General features: G+C 40.0%; 1 protein-coding gene across 2 annotated transcripts in view; it reads right to left on the bottom strand.

Moving 5' to 3' along the window:
* Positions 1-20,231, bottom strand: part of ATP10B (ATPase phospholipid transporting 10B (putative)) — a 141,181-nt gene that overhangs the window by 37,359 nt on the left and 83,591 nt on the right. For both annotated transcript variants that reach the window (XM_060764963.2, XM_060764962.2), the window contains 4 exons: positions 14,129-14,333; positions 7,916-8,001; positions 5,938-6,044; positions 572-703 (listed from right to left, as the gene is read on the bottom strand). In XM_060764963.2, coding sequence (XP_060620946.2) covers positions 572-703; positions 5,938-6,044; positions 7,916-8,001; positions 14,129-14,333 — 530 coding nt within the window. The remainder of the gene's footprint in view (positions 1-571; positions 704-5,937; positions 6,045-7,915; positions 8,002-14,128; positions 14,334-20,231) is intronic.

The following is a 20,231-nucleotide window of genomic DNA, read 5'->3' as shown; positions in this document are numbered from 1 at the left end:
CTTCCACAAAGCCATATAATCTGGAATACCAAAGCAGATAATCCACAATATCTGCTTTGAATTGTGTTATCTGAGTCTACACTGCCATATAATCCAGTTCAATGTGGATTTTATACAGCTGGTTGGAAGGTGCCTGAGAGTTCATATAAGGTAGTGGTAACACAGATACACTGGCCAGCACACACTTTGGTGCTTCAAATGTTAGTCTTGTTTGTTACTGACTTTGTTGTTTCACTCGCTGATTCAAAATATGGCACCAGTTTCCCCCTATCAGCTCTAATTTTTGAGCTACAGAACATATGCCATATACCTGTTTTCTTCTGCTCGCCCACAGAAAACCACGATAACCATATCTAGAGCTGATGCAGTCTATCCAATGCAATTTTCTGAATCAGAGCCTAAAATTATACCAAGAACAAGCTTAAAAATCAAGACACCAAAAATTCATTTTTTGGGGGGCTTTGTCGTTTGAAGAGAGTTACCACATATGGCGATGGCCTGGAGAAAGTAGAGATTGGCATAACATTACCATGGCACATATTTTTGACATTTCATCATTATTATTTCATACCTAGTGCTCCAGTGAGGCACATGAGGAAGAGTAGTCCCACACAAAAGAAGATATCTATGTTCATGCGTTGCTCAATTTTGCTGCGTTTATAACGAGGTCCTCTGTTATTCAACATGGCTTTGGTTTCATGGCCTTTGAACACATAGGCAAAACATAAGAAAGAAACGGGGATATGAACTTAACATCGCAAGATCAGAAATTTTTATAGTCTCAAGTTTAATTACTTTCAAAAACATAGTCAGAAGTCAGGCTTCCCTATTTCTCTATGTCATCAGATAAACTTTGTGTTTTGTTTGTTTGTTTTTAATGCAATACAACTGTTTTGGTTTGCTCTTGACATGATAAATCAATCAATCAGATAATTTAGTGATATTAAGAATGCTCTTTTAAAGCATTCATAGTCAACAACATGATTTCCAATGGTAGAAAGACTATTTCAGAAACATTAGAAGGAAGCGCATCTCCTACTTAAATATAGAAAAAATGGCATTGTAAAAAGCACAGCAACTCTGAAAGAGGAAGTGTTTACTGTGAACATTGGACTACAACTCTAAAGATAGGGTCCAAATCTCTATTTAGCTCTTCTGTTAGTCTTAAAGGAGCCATACAGTTCTTTAGCAGCCTTTAGTTCTTATATATCTGACCTCACACTTTCTGTAAGATCATGAGCCAGAGCCGATTGACAGGAAGATTAGAGATCTGCATATATGGATTGGTGGAAGGAACAAAATGGAATGTGTTTGTGCTTTTGAGATCAAGCTTAATTGTTTTGCCTAGCTATTTGGATGTTTCTTATGTGGTATTGTCTGTTTTGAGCATTATAGTCTAGTGATCTAAGGCAGAATTTCTCAAACTGTGCTCCTCCAGATGTTTTGGACATCAGCTCCCTCAAAGCTGGTAAACTGGCTGGGATTACTGGGAGCTGAAATTCAAAACACCTTGAGGAGCACAGTTTGAGAACCACTGATCTAAGGAGCAGGGTAACTCTGAGAGGAAGTGTTTCCAAATTATGGGACCCCAATGACAAATTTTCTTCGTAAGATTTGTTCAGCGAGGTCTTGCCTTTGCCTTCCGCTATGACCAAGAAATTGAGACTTGCACAAGGTAAACCAATCGGTTTCCATGGCTAAACAGGGATTTGCGTCCTGGTCTCTGAGATGGACCCCGAGTTGTAGTCCAATTCCCACACCATTACACCATCCTGGCTTTCTCTCCATAGTCACTTTCAATGTGTAGAAGGGTATGCCTTTGGGTCTCATTTGTTCCCACGTGAATCAAAAGGAAAAGGATAAAGTCAGTGGACATGATATGTTTTGGCAGTCTCTCTATAACAACTTAAATCTTCATGAACCTGTCAAGACATCCTTTGGGCCACTGCCTCTGCTTCCCGCGCTAACAGATTTCATGCCACCACACATTTTCTTCTATGGGAAATAGCCTGGAAAAGGAAAGCTGGTTGTGGATGTTATGAAAACTAATTTCAATAAGCTTTAAAATATTGGGTAAGAGCTCATGGTCAAAAATATTTAAAGAGAAGAAAACACATGAAGAACGAGAATAGTTTAAGAGTGGTTTATTCAAGGCAATTCTATGTTTTGTGTATAAATCAGATTAGGTGAAGAACGGCACCTTTGTGTAATCCCCTTGACAACGAAAACTTATCTGTTTCTATTCTAACACTGGCTTCTTATCCAGACTTTAGCTTATGCACCAGGATAATCAAATGTATTGTACTTTTGCACACAGTAAAGAATCTTGCTGTAATTTATACAGTTCAGGCTGATTTTTAAAAAAATATTTCTTGCATTTCTCTAGGCGATATAGGTTTGCAGTATGATCTCTAGTACTTCTACTTTTTTAAATCCATATATGGTTAAAATCTTTGTTGTAAAATGTTGAGCATCACTTTGCTTGCATGGGACATTCATGCAATGGTCCAATGCAATTCCTTATGTCTGCATTCTCAAGAAATGTAATATATATTGAACATTTCCAATTTGTAGGACATAGCTTTTTTCATATTTGTTGGAATTCATAGAATATTCGTTCACATGAGGTTTGCTTTCTATAGAGGAAAATTCTATGAATTGGCATGCCATCTGTTTCTGGTGATTTCGTTCTTTTGAACCAATCTTACATTATAGGGTTTATTTCTACCAGGGATTTTTATTTCTATATCTGAAACAGCAGAAATACATATAGCTTACTCACAGTGAGCCTCTATTTGAGTCAGAGGGTGCTAAATACTTAAATGCATTTGAATATGATTAGATGGTTGACTGATTTTTAAATATATTTGACTACTTCACAGCAGCCAAACACACTTAATGAGAATCAGCCAGTGCACTTTCTGTGGGAACACAAAGAAAGACCAGTATGTCAAAACTGGCTGTGAGTAATTTTAATGTTTCTTAGCTCCTTCTGAAATGAATCTGAATTACCAACAAAACAGCAGGCAAAAAAGAGAACACGTACTAAACTGGAATCAAATTGGTACTGTTTCAGCGGACTTGCATTTGAAGTTCTCACCAGGCAACATGAAAGAGAAACCAGGCTCTGTTCTGTACCCCTGCCGTGATCTCTCATTGCCTTTTCCTGGCTATGAACAAGGCCACTGTGGTGCAGTGTAGGCCTATACCAAATGAGAGCCTCAACATCAAAGATCTGTGAAGCAAATAGTTTTGTAGAGGGATTTATTCAGAATGAATATTCTTAAAATAAGCCTCTGGGTCCTCCCCCGTGTTCCTAAAAGCACACACCTAAAGTCAAAAGCAGTCTTAAACCAGCACGGCAGGGGAAGGAGTTTAATTCTAAATGGTATCATTTCTGTGTCTTCGTCAAGATCCCAACTGTAGCTGCAATATGCTTCTTCACCCAAGTCCCAAAGGTGCAATTTGGTGACAAGCTGACATCCCAATCTAAAATATATAACTCTGAACATTTTTCACTGATTACAGCAATATTTCCACATCACAGGAGTTTCCGTATAGAACTGTATCATCACAATGAAAGGCAAAGGATCATGTTATAACCACCCAACCATTGTTTTTAAATGTACTTTATGATTTATTCATTTCTCTATCGAATAGTATCTATAAGTAATATATCTGTCAGCAAAATCTGACTGCTAAAGGGAACAGATTGTATCTAGTTTTCTTCCTCTCTTTCTGACACTTCTTGATTATGTGCCACTCAAATTCTGATTTCATATATTTCTATACTATCTCTTAATAAAAATGACTATAGTGATTTATGTATGAAGATAATATCAAAATGATCAAAACAAGAGAATACAATTACAGAAGTGGGCAACGTTGGTTGGAGGGTTGGTAGTGCAGTACCAACTCTACCCACTGGGTGTTGCACTTGGGTTCTGTTGGCAAACTGGATCTCATCACATCCAGCTTTTTCCCTGTCATACACCACTTCATCTACATTAAAGGACGAAGAGGCATGGAGTCCATCACATGAGGTTTGCTTTCTTTTGGCCTTCATCCATTTCCTTTCATCCTCAAAATGTAGATGAAGTGTACTGAAAAGGGGGAGTTCAGAACATGGGGAAGTAATTGTGTCTTGGGCCCCTGGTGTATGCCAGAATAGTTGCTAATGCCAAATAACACATGTGATGGGATCTGACAGATTCGCCCATGTTGAATTGTTTGAGTGACATGGAGGAATGGTGTTCCTTACCACTTTGCTTCCACTGCATTTCTAATGGAGGGAAGGAAAGCCTAGCACAGTGGTTCTCAACCTGGGGGTTGGGACCTCTGGAGGGGTCATGAGGGAGTGTCAGAGGGGTCACTAAAGACCACCAGAAAACACAGTATTTTCTGTTGGTCATGGGGGTTCTATGTGGGAAGTTTGGCCCAATTCTGTCATTGGTGGGGTTCAGAATGCTCTTTGATGGTAGGTGAACTATAAATCCCAGCAACTACAACTCCCAAAATATCAAGGTCTATTTTCCCCAAATTCCACCAGTGTTCACATCTGGGCATCTTGAGTATTTGTGCCAAGTTTAGTCCAGATCCATCATTGTTTGAGTCCACAGTGCTCTCTTTATGTAGGCAAACTACAACTCCAAAACTCAATGCCAATGCCCACCAAAACTCTTCCAGTATTTTCTGTTGGTCATGGGAGTTCTGTGTGCCAAGTTTGGCCCAATTACATCGCTGGTGGAGTTCAGAATGCTCTTTGATTGCAAGTGAACTATAAATCCCAGCAACTAAAACTCTCAAATGACAAAATCAACCGCCCAACCCCGCCAGTATTCAAATTTGGGCGTATCGGGTATTTGTGCCAAATTTGGTCCACTGAATGAAAATACATCCTGCCTATCAGATATTTACATGACGATTCATAACAGCAGCAAAATGACAGTTACGAAGTAGGAAGGAAAATAATTGTATAGTTGGGGGTCACTACCTCATGACTAACTGTATTAAGGGGTCGCAGCATGAGGAAGGTTGAGAACCACTGGCCTAGCAGGAGGAGATCATGGCAAAATGGTTTATAATTACACTGGTCTTATGAAGAGAAGGAAGGCACTGGAATGGAAATAATCCAGATTTTTATATGGCAGTGTTGATGGAGCTTTAGAAGAAGACAATGGCAAACCTTTTCTGAAAAAAATCTTGCAACCCCCCCCCCCCCCCCCCTTGTGATCGTTTCATCGTAGGATCACTGATGGGTCAAAAACAATTGAAGGCACACAGCAACAGCAAATGTAGTCCACCCACCTCTGATCAAAATATATTAATAGGGACAGCCACTTCTGGTTTGCACTGTGTCAAATAATATCATTATCTCATTGCTCATAACTGTAGCATTTCCATAGACCAACTCTCATAAAGATACATAATCAAAACCAGAGTAGGAAACATGTTTATTCGAAACTACCTTCACAAGGTTTAGTGCTTACACAACCATTTAAATGTTCTTCCTCTTTTCTTCTGCACTTTCTCTCCTCCTCTCCCTCCCTCTAACCCTTCCCCACATAATTTTCATTCATCCTTTCTCTCTTCTCATTCTCCTGAGGACACAGGCCCAAAACCTGCAATCCATCATGAGTTAACCTCAGGTTAACCTAGATTAATGCAAAGTTATAGTGAAATGATTTTTGGGTTCCTTGTTTTTTTTTCTTTAGGCTGTACATTAAAAATGTTGGAATTGGTAGCAAAGGGAAAACCCCCACAATGGATGAAATCTTCCAATTGCAGTTGAGATACAGTGCAGGAGGTGTTCAGCAGACTTAATTACTTGAGCTTCTGTGAGGAGCGAACAAATTTTAGTTTGCACCAAGGGCTGCTGGGCAAAGAAAATGACCCTATCAGTAGCAGCATGAAAAGCAAAACAAAATCCTGAATTACCTGCATAGATCACAATTCCTACAGCAACTTCTGTGTTCCTTACTGTACATCCACGGAGAAGTAGATTTTCAATGTTGAAACCAATCCTCGTGAGATCAGTTTGCTCCCTACAATGAAGAAATTTTTGTATGATACATTATTTATATTTACCCACTGAAATTGTATTTTGTCACCCTCCTGTAAAATTGGCCTAAGAGAGCTCCCCCCCCCAATGGTAATCGGGAATGGGTTTCACTTTCACTTCATTAGCACAATGGCATAGAATGACATCACAAATATCTGTAAGCGAGCTTTTAAATATCTGTAAGCTAGTTTAAAAAGGTTTTCTGTCAGATGAAAATGTCACACTGCATGTGTGATATGTTTGGATCTAGCTATGCTGAGCTGAATTATTTTCTGTCAATGGGTATAAAAAATAATTTACGCATGAGTAACTTGGAAGTTAAGCAGGGTCAACACTGGCCAGTGTGGGATAGAAAATTTCAATACATGTCTATCACTGTCTGTCTGTCTATCTAACTATCTATCTATCCATCCACTCATCTTTCTTGCTAACATGCATAGTATTGAGTATGAACCATTGCTCAGAGAAGTGTTGTCAGACTAAAATGCACATCATGTAGTGACTTTGGCTGGTTAGATCTAGGCTAGTAGGGTTGGGTTTAGGGAAACTCTTTGATATTGTGGGTAGTACTGGATCCTTTTACCACCCACTTAGGGCCTTACTACAACCAAGATTATTGCCAATGTTACAGTTGTCAGGAAACACCACCTTGCATCTGGCAGGATGGCACAGCACACTTTCCCCTCTTTGTTTCTTTTGATGAATCTAGGAGGTAGCAATTATTGCGAACACAAAATTGGCCCATGTGTCATGTGTTGCACACCCTCCTGCTAGGGATAATATAACTAACAAAAACAGGATTTACATGCATGAGATTAAATTACTGATCTGGTACACCAATTGATGTGGGACTCGTGCTTGCCTCCAGTGACATTTCTGAACCCCTGCTGTCTTGTTCAGAGACATATAAGAAGCTTTGGCAGTTTGAATATTATTCATAAATATCAAAACATTCAGGTATTTTGAAGGCCAAATACACATGGAGGGACACTTGCACTCAGGTCCTGACCCTATGGTCCGTGAGTGTGAAGGCTCCTCTTTAGATCATTGCAAACCTAGCATGAGGCCTGAAGGAGGTTTCCAGGTGTGCTCAGCCGAACATACGTGGAAGCTTTTGTGTGATGAGGAACTGATGTGGCAGGTTCCTGAAATCATTAGAAAAGGAGGGACTTCTACTGAAATTGTTATTAAATACTATATAATTTTTTTGGAGGCCTGTTAGACCCTTAAAGAGGAAAATATATAGAAAGGCCATCCCTTGATTTGTTGATGTGTATAGAATTACACATGACCCACTCAACTTTCATTGTTTTAAGGATGCAGTGTTGGTTTTGGCTACTGGAAAACATTTAGTTCAAATGACTAAAAATGAACAAGTTTTTGTGCTAAATGTTGGGTCATTGGATATGGAGCATCTGTTTCTCTAAATAGTTTTAATGTCCCTAATACTCAACTGATAGCTCAATGAGAGTACAGTATTGCTAAGTATATGCATTTTTGTTGACTTAGGATGGAATGGGCCTTCCAGATGTTGTTGTGGCCTTCCAAATGTTGTTGGGTATGCCAACCCTTCACAACCTATGGCCCTCCAGGTGTTTTGGACTTCAGCTCCCAGAATTTTTGATCATTGGACAGGCTGGTTAGGAATTCTGAGAGTTGGACTCCCAAACACATGCAGGGCTGTAGGATATACAGGTCTGCGTTATACTGATAAGGGTGGTGGGCCTCCAATAACATCTGGAGGACCACAGTGAGCTACATCCAACCTAGGATGTATATGATTGACACTGCCCTGGATGATAAACCTCTGAATATGAGAAACATATTGAATGATAAATAACCACAATGACTTACATATAGCCTTTGAATCTATTGAGGTCATTGTTGGGCTTTTCACAAACAATTATATTTTGGAAAGCTTCTGGCTCAAATTCAGTGTTCTGCAAGAAATAACACAAAAATCACAGTGAAACTTTGCATGATTCATCTTTTCACTATAGAGCTGTAATGTCTTTCAAGTTGATTCCATCCAAGTATTTGTGTAGAGGTAGTGATGATTTAAGGTAGTCTAGTAAGCAACCTGTTTTTTAAAAAATACAGAGAGCTTAATATTCTTAATTAAGTTCTCTCGAAAAAATTAAATGATGTATTAAGAATTTGGAATAAATTTAAAACAAGACTATTGACTTCATCACACACAATAAAATCAGTGTTTCTACACATTTAAGCAATGACAACCCACTGTGCGCTTCACACGACCTGAGCTTCAACTGTGGGGGTGAGTTTTGTAAAGTGTTTGTTTTCCCAATGATTCCTGAGTCAATGGGCAAGGGACTTATTTTCAACCCTCCCCCGCCATTACAGATGGGCCAAAAGGCCAATTTCACAGGATGATGCTAATCACCGTTGCCCACTTTTATTGCTTGTTTATAAATAAACCAATGACACTGTGTGTTGGAAGAACCAAAATGCCCTTTCACCAGATTGCCAATGCAGGGGCTTGGGAAAAGGGTTAATTTAAAACCACTTCCTACAATTGCCAATGCAAAGGCTCAGGGAAAGATGAGGGTTAATTAAAAACCACTTCCTGCGATCTGGAGTGATTTTTTTTTTAAAGATAAATAATCAAATTCCTGGAGGTACAATGAAAGGAATTCTTAGTGCAAACGACCCCAAGGAAAGTGCCACCTTAAGAAAGGTGCTTCTGTTTGAGGCAGTCTAAGGGGTTTGAAGCCAGGGCTGCCTTAAAGGTTGCTTGTTTTAAAAAGTGTGCTGGTATACTTGAAATGGGAGAATTCATCACCTGCCCATGTGATGGAAATTAAATGGATGGTTGAGTTAGAAGCTGGAAGAGGCAATCTTCTTTGAAGACAGAACCCCATGAAACTCCACCCTTTCCCCTGCTTTCACTCATTTTCTACAGCTCAAAGCGATGAAGTCCTAGGTAACAAAATACTACTTTGGAGGCATTTTATAACTTAGATCAGACAACAAATGTAAAATTGACAATATATAGAGATGTAATAGTATTTGAAAAGGACTTAAACACACATATTTTCACAGTAAGATCTTGATGTAATCATACGACGAACTGATGCATTGAATGCAATTTTACTGTTTCTTGGCAGGGGGTTGGACTGGATGGCCCACGAGGTCTCTTCCAACTTTATGATTCTATGATACATTAGAATTGTTCATTTCACCAGATCTACTAGAAGTATTATGTCTTGATAAAGCTGGATATATTTAGCTGGGAATGGGGGAGTGGCATATAAAATTCAGTGGATAGTGGCTTTTGGATTTAGAGCAAAACAGATTGAGACATTTGGTTAGTGTTTTAAAATTCCAGACTGAAACCCAAAAGGTATTCATAACCCTGCTAACACAGAAGCCAGCAGTTGCCATTTAGGAAAACACTTGAGTTGGAATTGATAAAACCAACTGTTTTGTAGATGCATAGAATTATTTGTCTCTATTTGTTTACTTGGTTGTTATTAACTAGAGTGTGTTCATTTAGATGGGAGTCAAAACCGCATTTACCTTCTGGGTTTTTGGTGTGATGCTGTTGCAGTTGGACACAAAAAGAAAAGTACATTTTGAAAACTGATAATATGCAGTTGGAAAAATTGAAGAGAAATTAGATGCATTAGAATCATAGAATCATAGAATCAAAGAGTTGGAAGAGACCTCATGGGCCATCCAGTCCAACCCCCTGCCAAGAAGCAGGAATGTTGCATTCAAATCACCCCTGACAGATGGCCATCCAGCCTCTGTTTAAAAGCTTCCAAAGAAGGAGCCTCCACCACACTCTGGGGCAGAGAGTTCCACTGCTGAACGGCTCTCACAGTCAGGAAGTTCTTCCTTGTGTTCAGATGGAATCTCCTCTCTTGTAGTTTGAACACATTGTTCCACGTCCTAGTCTCCAAGGAAGCAGAAAACAAGCTTGCTCCCTCCTCCCTGTGGCCTCCTCTCACATATTTATACATGGCTATCATATCCCCTCTCAGCCTTCTCTTCTTCAGGCTAAACATGCCCAGCTCCTTAAGCCGCTCCTCATAGAGCTTGTTCTCCAGACCCTTGATCATTTTAGTCGCCCTCCTCTGGACTCATTCCAGCTTGTCAATATCTCTCTTGAATTGTGGTGCCCAGAATTGGACACAATATTCCAGGTGTGGTCTAACCAAAGCGGAATAGAGGGGTAGCATTACTTCCCTAGATCTAGACACTATGCTCCTATTGATGCAGGCCAAAATCCCATTGGCTTTTTTTGCCGCCACATCACATTGTTGGCTCATGTTTAATGTGTTGTCCACGAGGACTCCAAGATCTTTTTCACACGTACTGCTCTCGAGCCAGGCGTCCCCCATTTTGTATCTTTGCATTTCGTTTTTCCTGCCAAAGTGGAGTATCTTGCATTTGTCCCTGTTGAACTTCATTTTGTTAGTTTCGGCCCATCTCTCTAATCTGTCAAGATCATTTTGAATCCTGCTCCTGTCCCCTGGAGTATTGGATATCCCTCCCAATTTGGTGTCGTCTGCAAACTTGATGATCATGCCTTCTAGCCCTTCATCTGTCATTAATAAAGATGTTGAACAGGACCGGGCCCAGGACAGAACCCTGCGGCACTCCACTTGTCACTTCTTTCCAAGATGAAGAGGAAGCATTGGTGAGCACCCTCTGGGTTCGTCCATTTAACCAATTATAGATCCCTCTCACCGTAGTTTTGCCTAGCCCACATTGCACTAGTTTGTTTGCCAGAAGGTCACTTATGACATGCTTGAATGTGTTTGTCAGGAATTCTTGGTGAGAACTGGCAATGCCTAATTTTGGAGAAGGACCAATTTTGGCAGAAAAAATATGGATGAATTCTTGCATTGATGTAAATGTTACTGAGCTAAAATCAACAATGATCAATCATAGCAAGATTCAGTAGTTCTTGTTATGAAGAACTACTGAATCCTGTGAAGATAACTTTCATTTTTAAAACTCCTGACGCTCTTCGAAAGGGGGGCAGCTTGCCCTGAGCCTGGAGGGCAACCCTACTGTTCCCAGGGCTGGCTGGCTGGTTGCTTGGCTACTGGCCTGGAAGGAAATCTAATGATGACTGGGAATCATAGCCACTGAAATGCCAGGATATGATCTCAGTCAATATCTCACATACTCTTGCAAGACCACAAGACTCATGAGACTAGATGATATTTCAGTAAGTTTATATGGATGTTTGCGGGTTTTCTAGTCATAATTTTGGCCACCCGCCATTTTGGTCCTATCCACACTCTCTCCTCTGACCCAGGTAATGCCCTGAGCTCAGCATGGGAGCTTGTTGTCTGGCTGCTGGAATTTGAAGCTTGCTTTGAACTGCATTAAATTGTTCAGTGTAGATTGGGCCATGGACACCTTCGAGGGCAGGAAGGGATTTTTCTGTATTATTGTAGCACAACTCATTTTGATGGGGTTTACTCACTTTATATGTAGGTTCTCTTACTCATTATATGTAGGTCATTATATGTTGGTTTGTTTATGATGTATCACTCTATACTTTGAAGTGGTTTGGCAGCTGCTGAGCCAGAACTGGAAAGTATGGAAGAAAGAGAGCACTATTCAAATTTGAGAAGGAAATGCCCTGAGGGGATTGACACATGGTAGAGACAGAATTAACCTGCAAGTTTGGGCATCTGCCCCCCCCCCCACTCTCTGGCAATAGCACACAAATTGCAAATAGCTGGATTATGGAGTGCTAATTCCTGTACATAATGCCGTAGTTGGGATCAACCCAGCTACATTTCATTTTAAATGAAGCTAATATTTGATTCCAGTTTTGTTATAATATGTCAGTGGATAAAATGTGTGTGTATGGGGAGGGGGGTGGTTGGGAGGAACAGGTTGCCAGGACAACAGAAACAGAACTTGGCTATTTTTGTATGGAATAGGTGAATGCCTGGAGAGAGAGAGAGAGAGAGAGAGAGAGAGAGAGAGAGAGAGAGAGAGAGAAGAAAGACAGGTGGCAGACAGATAAATAAAAAAAATCATGACTCCAAAAGAAAAAATTGTAGAGGAAGTCACAGGCAAGAGATTTCTCTGTAGGAGAGAAGTTATGGCTTTTCACAAAAGTGTTGCTTTCTGGAAGAACAGAACATGTATGCTTGCTCTCTCTCTCTCTCTCTATATATATATATCTTAGACAGATTGAAACTAAGAAATTGGTATCCTTCTGGGTCGTCTCTCTGGGATGGGCCTCGGGGGCACGGTCTTGGCGTGGCTCCGGTCCTTCCTGGAGGGCCGAACCCAGATGGTGAAGCTGGGAGACGCCTGCTCGGACCCCTGGCCTTTGACCTGTGGGGTCCCGCAAGGCTCTATTCTGTCTCCCATGCTTTTCAACATTTACATGAAACCGCTGGGAGAGGTCATCCGGAGTTTTGGAGTTGGGTGCCATCTCTATGCAGATGACACACAACTCTACTACTCCTTTCCACCTAATTCCAAGGAGGCCTCTCGGGTGCTGGACGAGTGCCTGGTCGCTGTGTCGATCTGGATGAGGAAGAACAAGCTGAAGATCAATCCCGACAAGACAGAGGTCCTCCTGGTCGATCGTAAACCGGATCGGGGTATAGGGTGGCTACCTGTATTGGACGGGGTTACACTCCCCCTGAAGCCACAGGTCCGCAGTTTGGGTGTCCTCTTGGATTCATCGCTCACACTTGAGGCTCAGGTGTCTGCGGTATCCGGGAGGGCCTTTGCACAATTGAGACTTGTGTGCCAGCTGCGACCGTACCTCGCGAAGGTTGATCTGGCCGGGGCGGTCCATGCCTTGGTCACCTCTAGAATGGATTACTGCAATGCGCTCTACGTGGGGCTGCCCTTGAAAACGGCTCGGAAATTCCAATTGGTCCAGCGGGCAGCGGCCAGGATGCTAACCGGGGCTCATTATCGAGAGAGATCTACCCCTCTGTTTAAGGAGCTCCACTGGCTGCCATTTATTTTCCGAGCCCAATTTAAGGTGCAGGTGCTCACCTACAAAGCCCTGAACGATTTGGGACCACCCTACCTGCGTGACCGCATCTCCATCTACGAACCTACACGCTCACTCCGGTCATCTGGGGAGGCCCTGCTCGTGATCCCACCCACGTCGCAAGCGCGCTTGGTGGGGACATGGGACAGGGCCTTTTCTGTGGCGGCCCCCCGGCTTTGGAACGTGCTCCCAAAAGATCTTCGACAGGCCCCTACCTTGGCAGTTTTCAGAAAGAATCTAAAAAACTTGGCTGTTCCGATGTGCCTTCTCAGATTAGGAACTCCCCATCCCCAAGACCTAGAAGCACTTTAGTATAATTAAGATCGCTGCACACTGCACTTATTTTAATCCTACGTTCCTCCTGCCATCTCAGCACTTTTAACACTGTACCCACTGCTCTAGCCGGCCCAGTTTTAAAGTGTCCTGATGTATTGTTACTGCTGTTGTTATTTTGCTTAACTATTTTGATTTGCTTTTGTTTTGCTGTTGTGTTATGTTTTGCTGTACTGTGTTTTTGAGGCTTCGGCCTGTGTAAGCTGCATCGAGTCCTTCGGGAGATGCTAGCGGGGTACAAATAAAGTTAATAATAATAATAGAAATTCTGCACTTATTAAAAGGAAACCATTGGAGATGGGGGAAGAAGAATGAAGAGACTGCCAGAACTGTGGAAAAGATAACACTGTTTAATGGAAATTATATTCATTCAAAATGTTGGGGAAAATTACTCATTCTGCTACTATTCTCCTCTGGATTATTTCTCCAGTATTACATGAATAATGTTCTGCTTTTTTGTTAATTTATAACACTTCGCTTGCTGAGAACTAATTACCTGGTACCCAGGCATAGACACATCACCTTTCCTCCCTCTGTCACTTTTCCTCCTGAAACTCAAGATAATTGTAGGGCAGCTTTGGCACATGTTACATGGAAGACAGTCTGAGCACAATTCCCACAAAGGTTATGCTGTTAAAAAACATTTCCTCCAACTGGGCAGTTTTGTGTTTCTGTTTGCATGATAAAAGAATAGAGGACAGAAGGAGCCACTCCAAGAACCATACCTCCATGCAGAATCCTTTCACAACATGTCTTTGCTTCAGATTGGTCTCACCATCGAGATTGGCTGTCTCCAAGTGACAGATCCCATTCTGATCAGAGGAATACAGCAGCAGCATGTCAGCTGGGACGATCTCATTACACTGCAGCTGCACAAAGTCTCCTACTCGGACGTCTTTCCAGCACATCTCAGTGTAGCTGTTTTTGCTTCTGTTAAGAGAAAAGGCAGCACAATTGAGTTGCTTGTGACAGCCCATGAAGTCAAGGAGTATCCCTTGCCTTTGGATTATAGGATGTGTTGCCTAGGTTCTTGAAGTCAAAGAGTGCAATTTTATCACACCTATTTTCTTACATTTTTGTGAGACTCACAATGTAATTTATGAGTACATTTTATTTCTTAGTAACTGAAGTGCACCTGGTGCTGCTCTGGTCTGTTCTTAATGCTCCAAAAGAGGTCCACAAGACCTTCTGTTTTCTGGCCTTCATAGTCTCAAGACTCTACTGCTGGGAATTCAGAGAATCCTCTTCCATTCCCTCTCCCTTTTGAATGCCAGAAGTTTTAGTAGCATTGCCCTAGAAAAAGAAACCCTGATGCATTATTGACCGATTGGTTGCTTATAGGAAACTAGAACTTCAACTTGAAACTGGTTACAGCAACTTTGGTGACCACTTAGAAAAATATTTCAAAATTTCTAGCCCTGTTCTCTACATGCCTAACACATCTAAGAATGGGCATTTTAAGATATTCTTAATGGACAATAATATTTGTATGTGGGCAAGACAAGCAGGATTTTATAGCTCAGTCCCAGCACACGGAATGGTATCTGGGAGCAGATGGGATACCAGGTACCAAGTGTGTCTAACCTGGATATAACAGAATTCTCAAACTATAATTTTAATTTTTAAAGAGGAGCAACCACCACATTTTATACCACCTTCCTGTTTATGGGCTTCTCCATAATAGAGAAGGACTTCACTTTCATATCTCTGGTCCAACATTATACTAGAATTTAAAGTGTATAGCTGTTTGTTATGCTATACAACTCGAAATGCATGATCACAGAGCCATAAAACATAGTATATTATCGAATGGAACCAAAATGAAGATGATGGAACAACAACAGCAATGGCAATAATAATACATGTATTATTTATTGACTATCTCTCCCCATGGATTAAGGCAGAGAAAAATACAACACATGAAAACATTTAAAAACACATACATCAATTAAAACACATTGGAGTCCAACTGGGCTCCTTATTTCTTAGCTATTCTGTTTGGGTCCAGTGCTTTCCCCTACTATCCAGCTTATTCAGGTTTCCTCTCTGCATTCACAGGAATAAAGTTGATGGGAGAGTCATACCAAATGGTGGTGATACCTTGTGCAGAATCAATATTTTCATCAAGGACATGGATGGATAACAGGGTATATATTTGTTGGGGAAACAATACATGATTAGGGTTTGTAAACATTTTTTAAAATAGAATTACTGTTGGTCATCCATATCCACAGATTCTGTAACCACAGTTTTAACAATTCATGGCTTGAAAATATTCATTTAAAAAAATCCAAAAGCAAACCTTGATTTTGCTATTTTATATAGGAGACAACATTTTCCTTTGTCATTGTGTATCAGGAAACTTGAGTTTCCACAGTTTTTGGTATCTGCTGTAATACTATAAGTTGGTAGAACTGACTAATGTAGCAGAAATGAATAAAATGTCATGTTTGATTAGAGAAAGAATAATAATATAACAACAAATCTTTATATGCCACTTTTCTCCCACAAAGGGACTCAAAAGAGCTTCCAACATATTAAAATATTACAAAATCAACAGCAATCGAACACACAAATATAAATGATAAGCAATCAAGCATTTAAAACCATATTCAGTATTAAGCTGCCTTAACACATCTTGTTAATAGAGTCATTACTGACATTTCTTAAAGATGGGAACTTCCCATTGGCTTTTTGTGACAAAAAGGAAACTGAAGTGTTAACTTTGTGATTTGATCAATATAAAGGATTTGTCATTGAAAGAAGTTAGTTTGTGTCAATGTTCGACAGAGAGGTATGCTGAGAAGTCTGGAAGACAATTTTTCTCATTTTATTTGGTTTTTTCCCTTTTCCTTTATCTTTTTCTCTTTCATTATATCTTTTAAAATATACTTTTTATTGTATTCTTTACAACTTGTAATAAATAAAAACAGCAATAAAATTAGAAATAGAACCTCAGTTGATCTACATTATATAAAAAGGTAAAGGTTGCCCCTTGACATTAAGTCTAGTTATGTCTGACTCTGGGAGGCGGGGGTGCTCATCTCAATTTCTAAGCCAAAGAGCTGGCTTTGTCCGTAGGCACCTCCTAGGTCATGGGGCTGGCATGACTGCATGGAGTACCATTACCTTCCCACCAGAGTGGTACCCATTGATCTACTCACATTGGCATGTTCTCCAACTGCTAGGTTGGCAGAATCTGGGGCTAACAGCGGGAGCTCATCACGCTCCCCAGATCTGCACTGCCGACCTTTCAGTCAGCAAGTTCAGCAGCTCAGCAGTTTAACCTGTTGCATTACCGGGGCTCCACTACTTTATATACATCATTTTATATACTACATTATATACTCGTGTATAAGGCTAGGAATTATAGTAAAAAAATCAACTTATCCTCAGGTTAATGTGAATTCTGTACCTTAACACTAATTTAAAAAAGGAACCACCCCCCTCTCTCAGGAGTAAAGTGGTGAAAGGTGAGAAGGTGAGAGCTTAATCCATTGCAGGAGAAGCTAAAAGAAGCACTGACCCACCCTCTATTCTTTCCACCGTGATGCTGCCCTTGGCCTTTTTGACTGTCTGGGTGAGAATAATTAGAGGATCTTTTATATTGATTCAAAATTCTCTCTAGATAATTCTCTGTGTTGAAAGAGGAATTTCTCTGACCTATTTTATCCAGCATTGGAAGCAGAGGGTGTGGCATAGTCAATGATTAAAGAGGCGCCAGTATTCTCTTTCTGGAAAATAGTACATTATTTCCTCCTGAGGTTTTGCCAGGAAAAATCAAGAGAATGTCTCACTGATATATTCAATGGCTATATAAATTTATTGCTTGGTGTGACTTTAATGTCATAGTGTCTGTTGGTGCCATGAGGTGAAGTATCTCTTTCCTTTTGGGCTGATTTCTGGAAGGCATTGCCTAGTGGAAGCCCTCCTGTGGGAACTGCTCAGACCAAGTGAAGTGGAGTGAGGGATCTCTCCAAAGCAGCTCATAGTAACTTGGGATGACTCATCTCACACTTTGAGAAACATAGCTGTAAGAACTACTTACAAGATGGAGGCCAAGCCAAAAAAGTTTATCATGTGCTATATATACCTTCCTGTGAAATCAACACTTTTGGGTAACTGTTAGGCGCCATTTCCTTTCTCATAAGGGCAGTTCAATAATGAAACGAAAAGTAGAGAGGATGACTGTCCAGTGTTCTTGCATAGAAGAACTGATAGTTGGGCATCAGCTGTGAATATGTAAGGATTCAATGCTTTTGTAAAGACGATGTTCTGAATCCATAATATTGTCGTGCTGGGAGAAAGTTTACTCGGGAATAGGAAAATGTATAGCTGCTTAAAGTAGATGAGATGGGAGAAATCATGTCAGAAGATTTTTGTTTTGGTATTTCCCATGGTAGGTTTTAATATTGAACGACAGTTAGCTGCCAGCTTTCATGTCAGTAGGATGGAAAAAAAACTTTCCAGATTTTAGTTGAACATTTTTTTAAAAAACTATTCACAATTATTTGGAAACTTATTTCTTTCAAATTCAGACTAAAACCTTGAGTTGTTTCATCATCTCACTGACATGGAACCTTTACCCATCACTGATCTAATACCTAATTTCAAAATTAAAAATATTTTAAAAAGAAAATTCATGCAGAACTTTATTATTTCATTTAACAACATTGTAGTTAGCATTTGAAATATATGCACATGACAAAAGAGAGAGAGAAAGAGAAAATAAAGGTTGATACACAGAACATGTTGCAAATTTGTCAGTTTTGGCTCAGCAGAACTCTACTCCATAATGTCAAGTGAAAAAAATGAACTCATAATCCTTGGCAGTGCATCTAAAAACTGAGTGTTCACCACTCAAACACAACTTCTGACAATTCAGAAAATACCTCCCCACCTCCAGTCATTAAGAAAGAAGTTACAGCTTTCATTATTTCATTCTGAAATGATGATCTGATACTTCACAAATAGCATTCTAATTCAAACCCAACAGTTTATTGCTTTTCTGGAGCAAGATTTTCTGCCTCTTTGCCTTAAGCATTAATAATAATAATGATGATGATGATAATAATAATAATAATTTAATTAAAATACACAGAATGGCTGATAAATATTCACATAAGTTTTCTCAATGGTTTTTAGAGTAGGCTGTCATAACTATTGTGAGTTCACATTGGAGGTACAGAAGTTAGAAGGTTGCTTACTATTAATCACATCTGGGATCTGCAACACCATTTTGCATTATCTATTAATTTCCTAACAGGAATACTAATATTTAGTGGGCCAGACTGTCATCCATGACTCTTAGAAGGTTATTATAAGATGGCAGGAGCTCAACCAAATTAATTCCCTTTCCTTGGTTGTTTTTCCATTATTATTTTCAGCTCAGCAGCATTGAACATCCCATGTCTCTTGAAGATCGCTGAGCATGCTAAGTAGTTTTCAGACTGTCTTCCTGCTTTCTTTTTTGAAAATTTTAATAGGCATATATATGTATATGTATATATGTAAATATCCTCATCTATATAGAAGTAATGTCAGCACACCAGTAGAGGGAATGCTTGCAGGATATTTTGGCATTAATGGAATCTCAGCATGAAAGATGAAAAACAAATTGAGTTCTTATAATTAACTATACATATAAAAAGAATGGCACTATTCAAGTAACCAATGAATTGATGTATGTTACTAAAGACTTTATTACATGTATGGTACTAACGACTTTATCACATGAGGGGCAGTGGGGCAAATCCATCACACTGTGTACTGCTCCTTCATTGTGACACTTCCCCTATCACATGTGGGAAGCATTGCTCAAGCTGCAAGGATCAGCACAACATGAGTAGACTCCCATGTTGGGAGGAAAGCATCATTCAATGTTTCCACTCTGGTTGTGGATGGTGCCTCCACTGGAAGTCCACTGACATCAAGGGATGTTGGTCAGTATTCAAATTACTTGGTCACTATTCAAATGACCAGATGGCATAAAATGATCTAGTGAGCCATTGTACTTGCACAATGACTCAGTAGATTATTTATGCTTGGAAATACTGGCCTTTGTGATACAACACTTCCAACATTTTAAAATTATTAGAGACCTGCAATATCTGACTTGATACTATGGTTTGTGTTCTGGCTTGTATTTCAATCAAACACTTTCTTATTTGAATATAACTAGAAATTTTAAGAAATGTTGGATGTGTTCTAATATGGTGTGTGAGGGCCCATCTACACAGCACCTAAAACACAAAATTTCCTGAGTTAATATTAAACAGAGCTTGAATCAACAATTGGGGGAAGAGAGAAATCCCCCAATAGGGGCACATGCAAATTTGCTTGTATTTATATTAAGATATTTGCATGTGCGCATATATAATCAAGCGTATAATGGAATGATTTTTTTTTTTTACAAAACCTCCCACCAGATGTCTTCCATTTGCCCTCTGTCTTGTTCCGATACAGAGGAAGCCTGTGAGGATGGTGGGGGAAGAAGTCCCAGGACTCATAGGTCTATGTGCAGACATGTTCTCAGGCCCCGGGTTTTTTGTTCTCCATTTAAAACCCACATTTTCATACTGTCTGGAAGCGCCCTGAGAGATGGCAAAAGGGATTATGTTGACTCAACCCTTCTTTTGTTATAACACACTATAGTTGATTACATTAAATAATCAGTGCACGAAGCCCATGACTTGCTTAAGTGTCACATGATCTTCACATTATATTTCTCTCATACCTCTTCCTCACATGCTTCACTCACTGCATCATATGACTTTCAGGCCAATAAGATCTTCCAGTCCTACCTCCTTCACAGCTTTTAAAAAAACT

The sequence above is a fragment of the Anolis sagrei genome, chromosome 2 (assembly GCF_037176765.1).
Source record: "Anolis sagrei isolate rAnoSag1 chromosome 2, rAnoSag1.mat, whole genome shotgun sequence".
NCBI lineage: Eukaryota > Metazoa > Chordata > Lepidosauria > Squamata > Dactyloidae > Anolis > Anolis sagrei.
The sequence above is the reverse complement of the archived record's forward strand: the minus strand, read 5'-3'. Positions and strand labels throughout refer to the sequence as shown.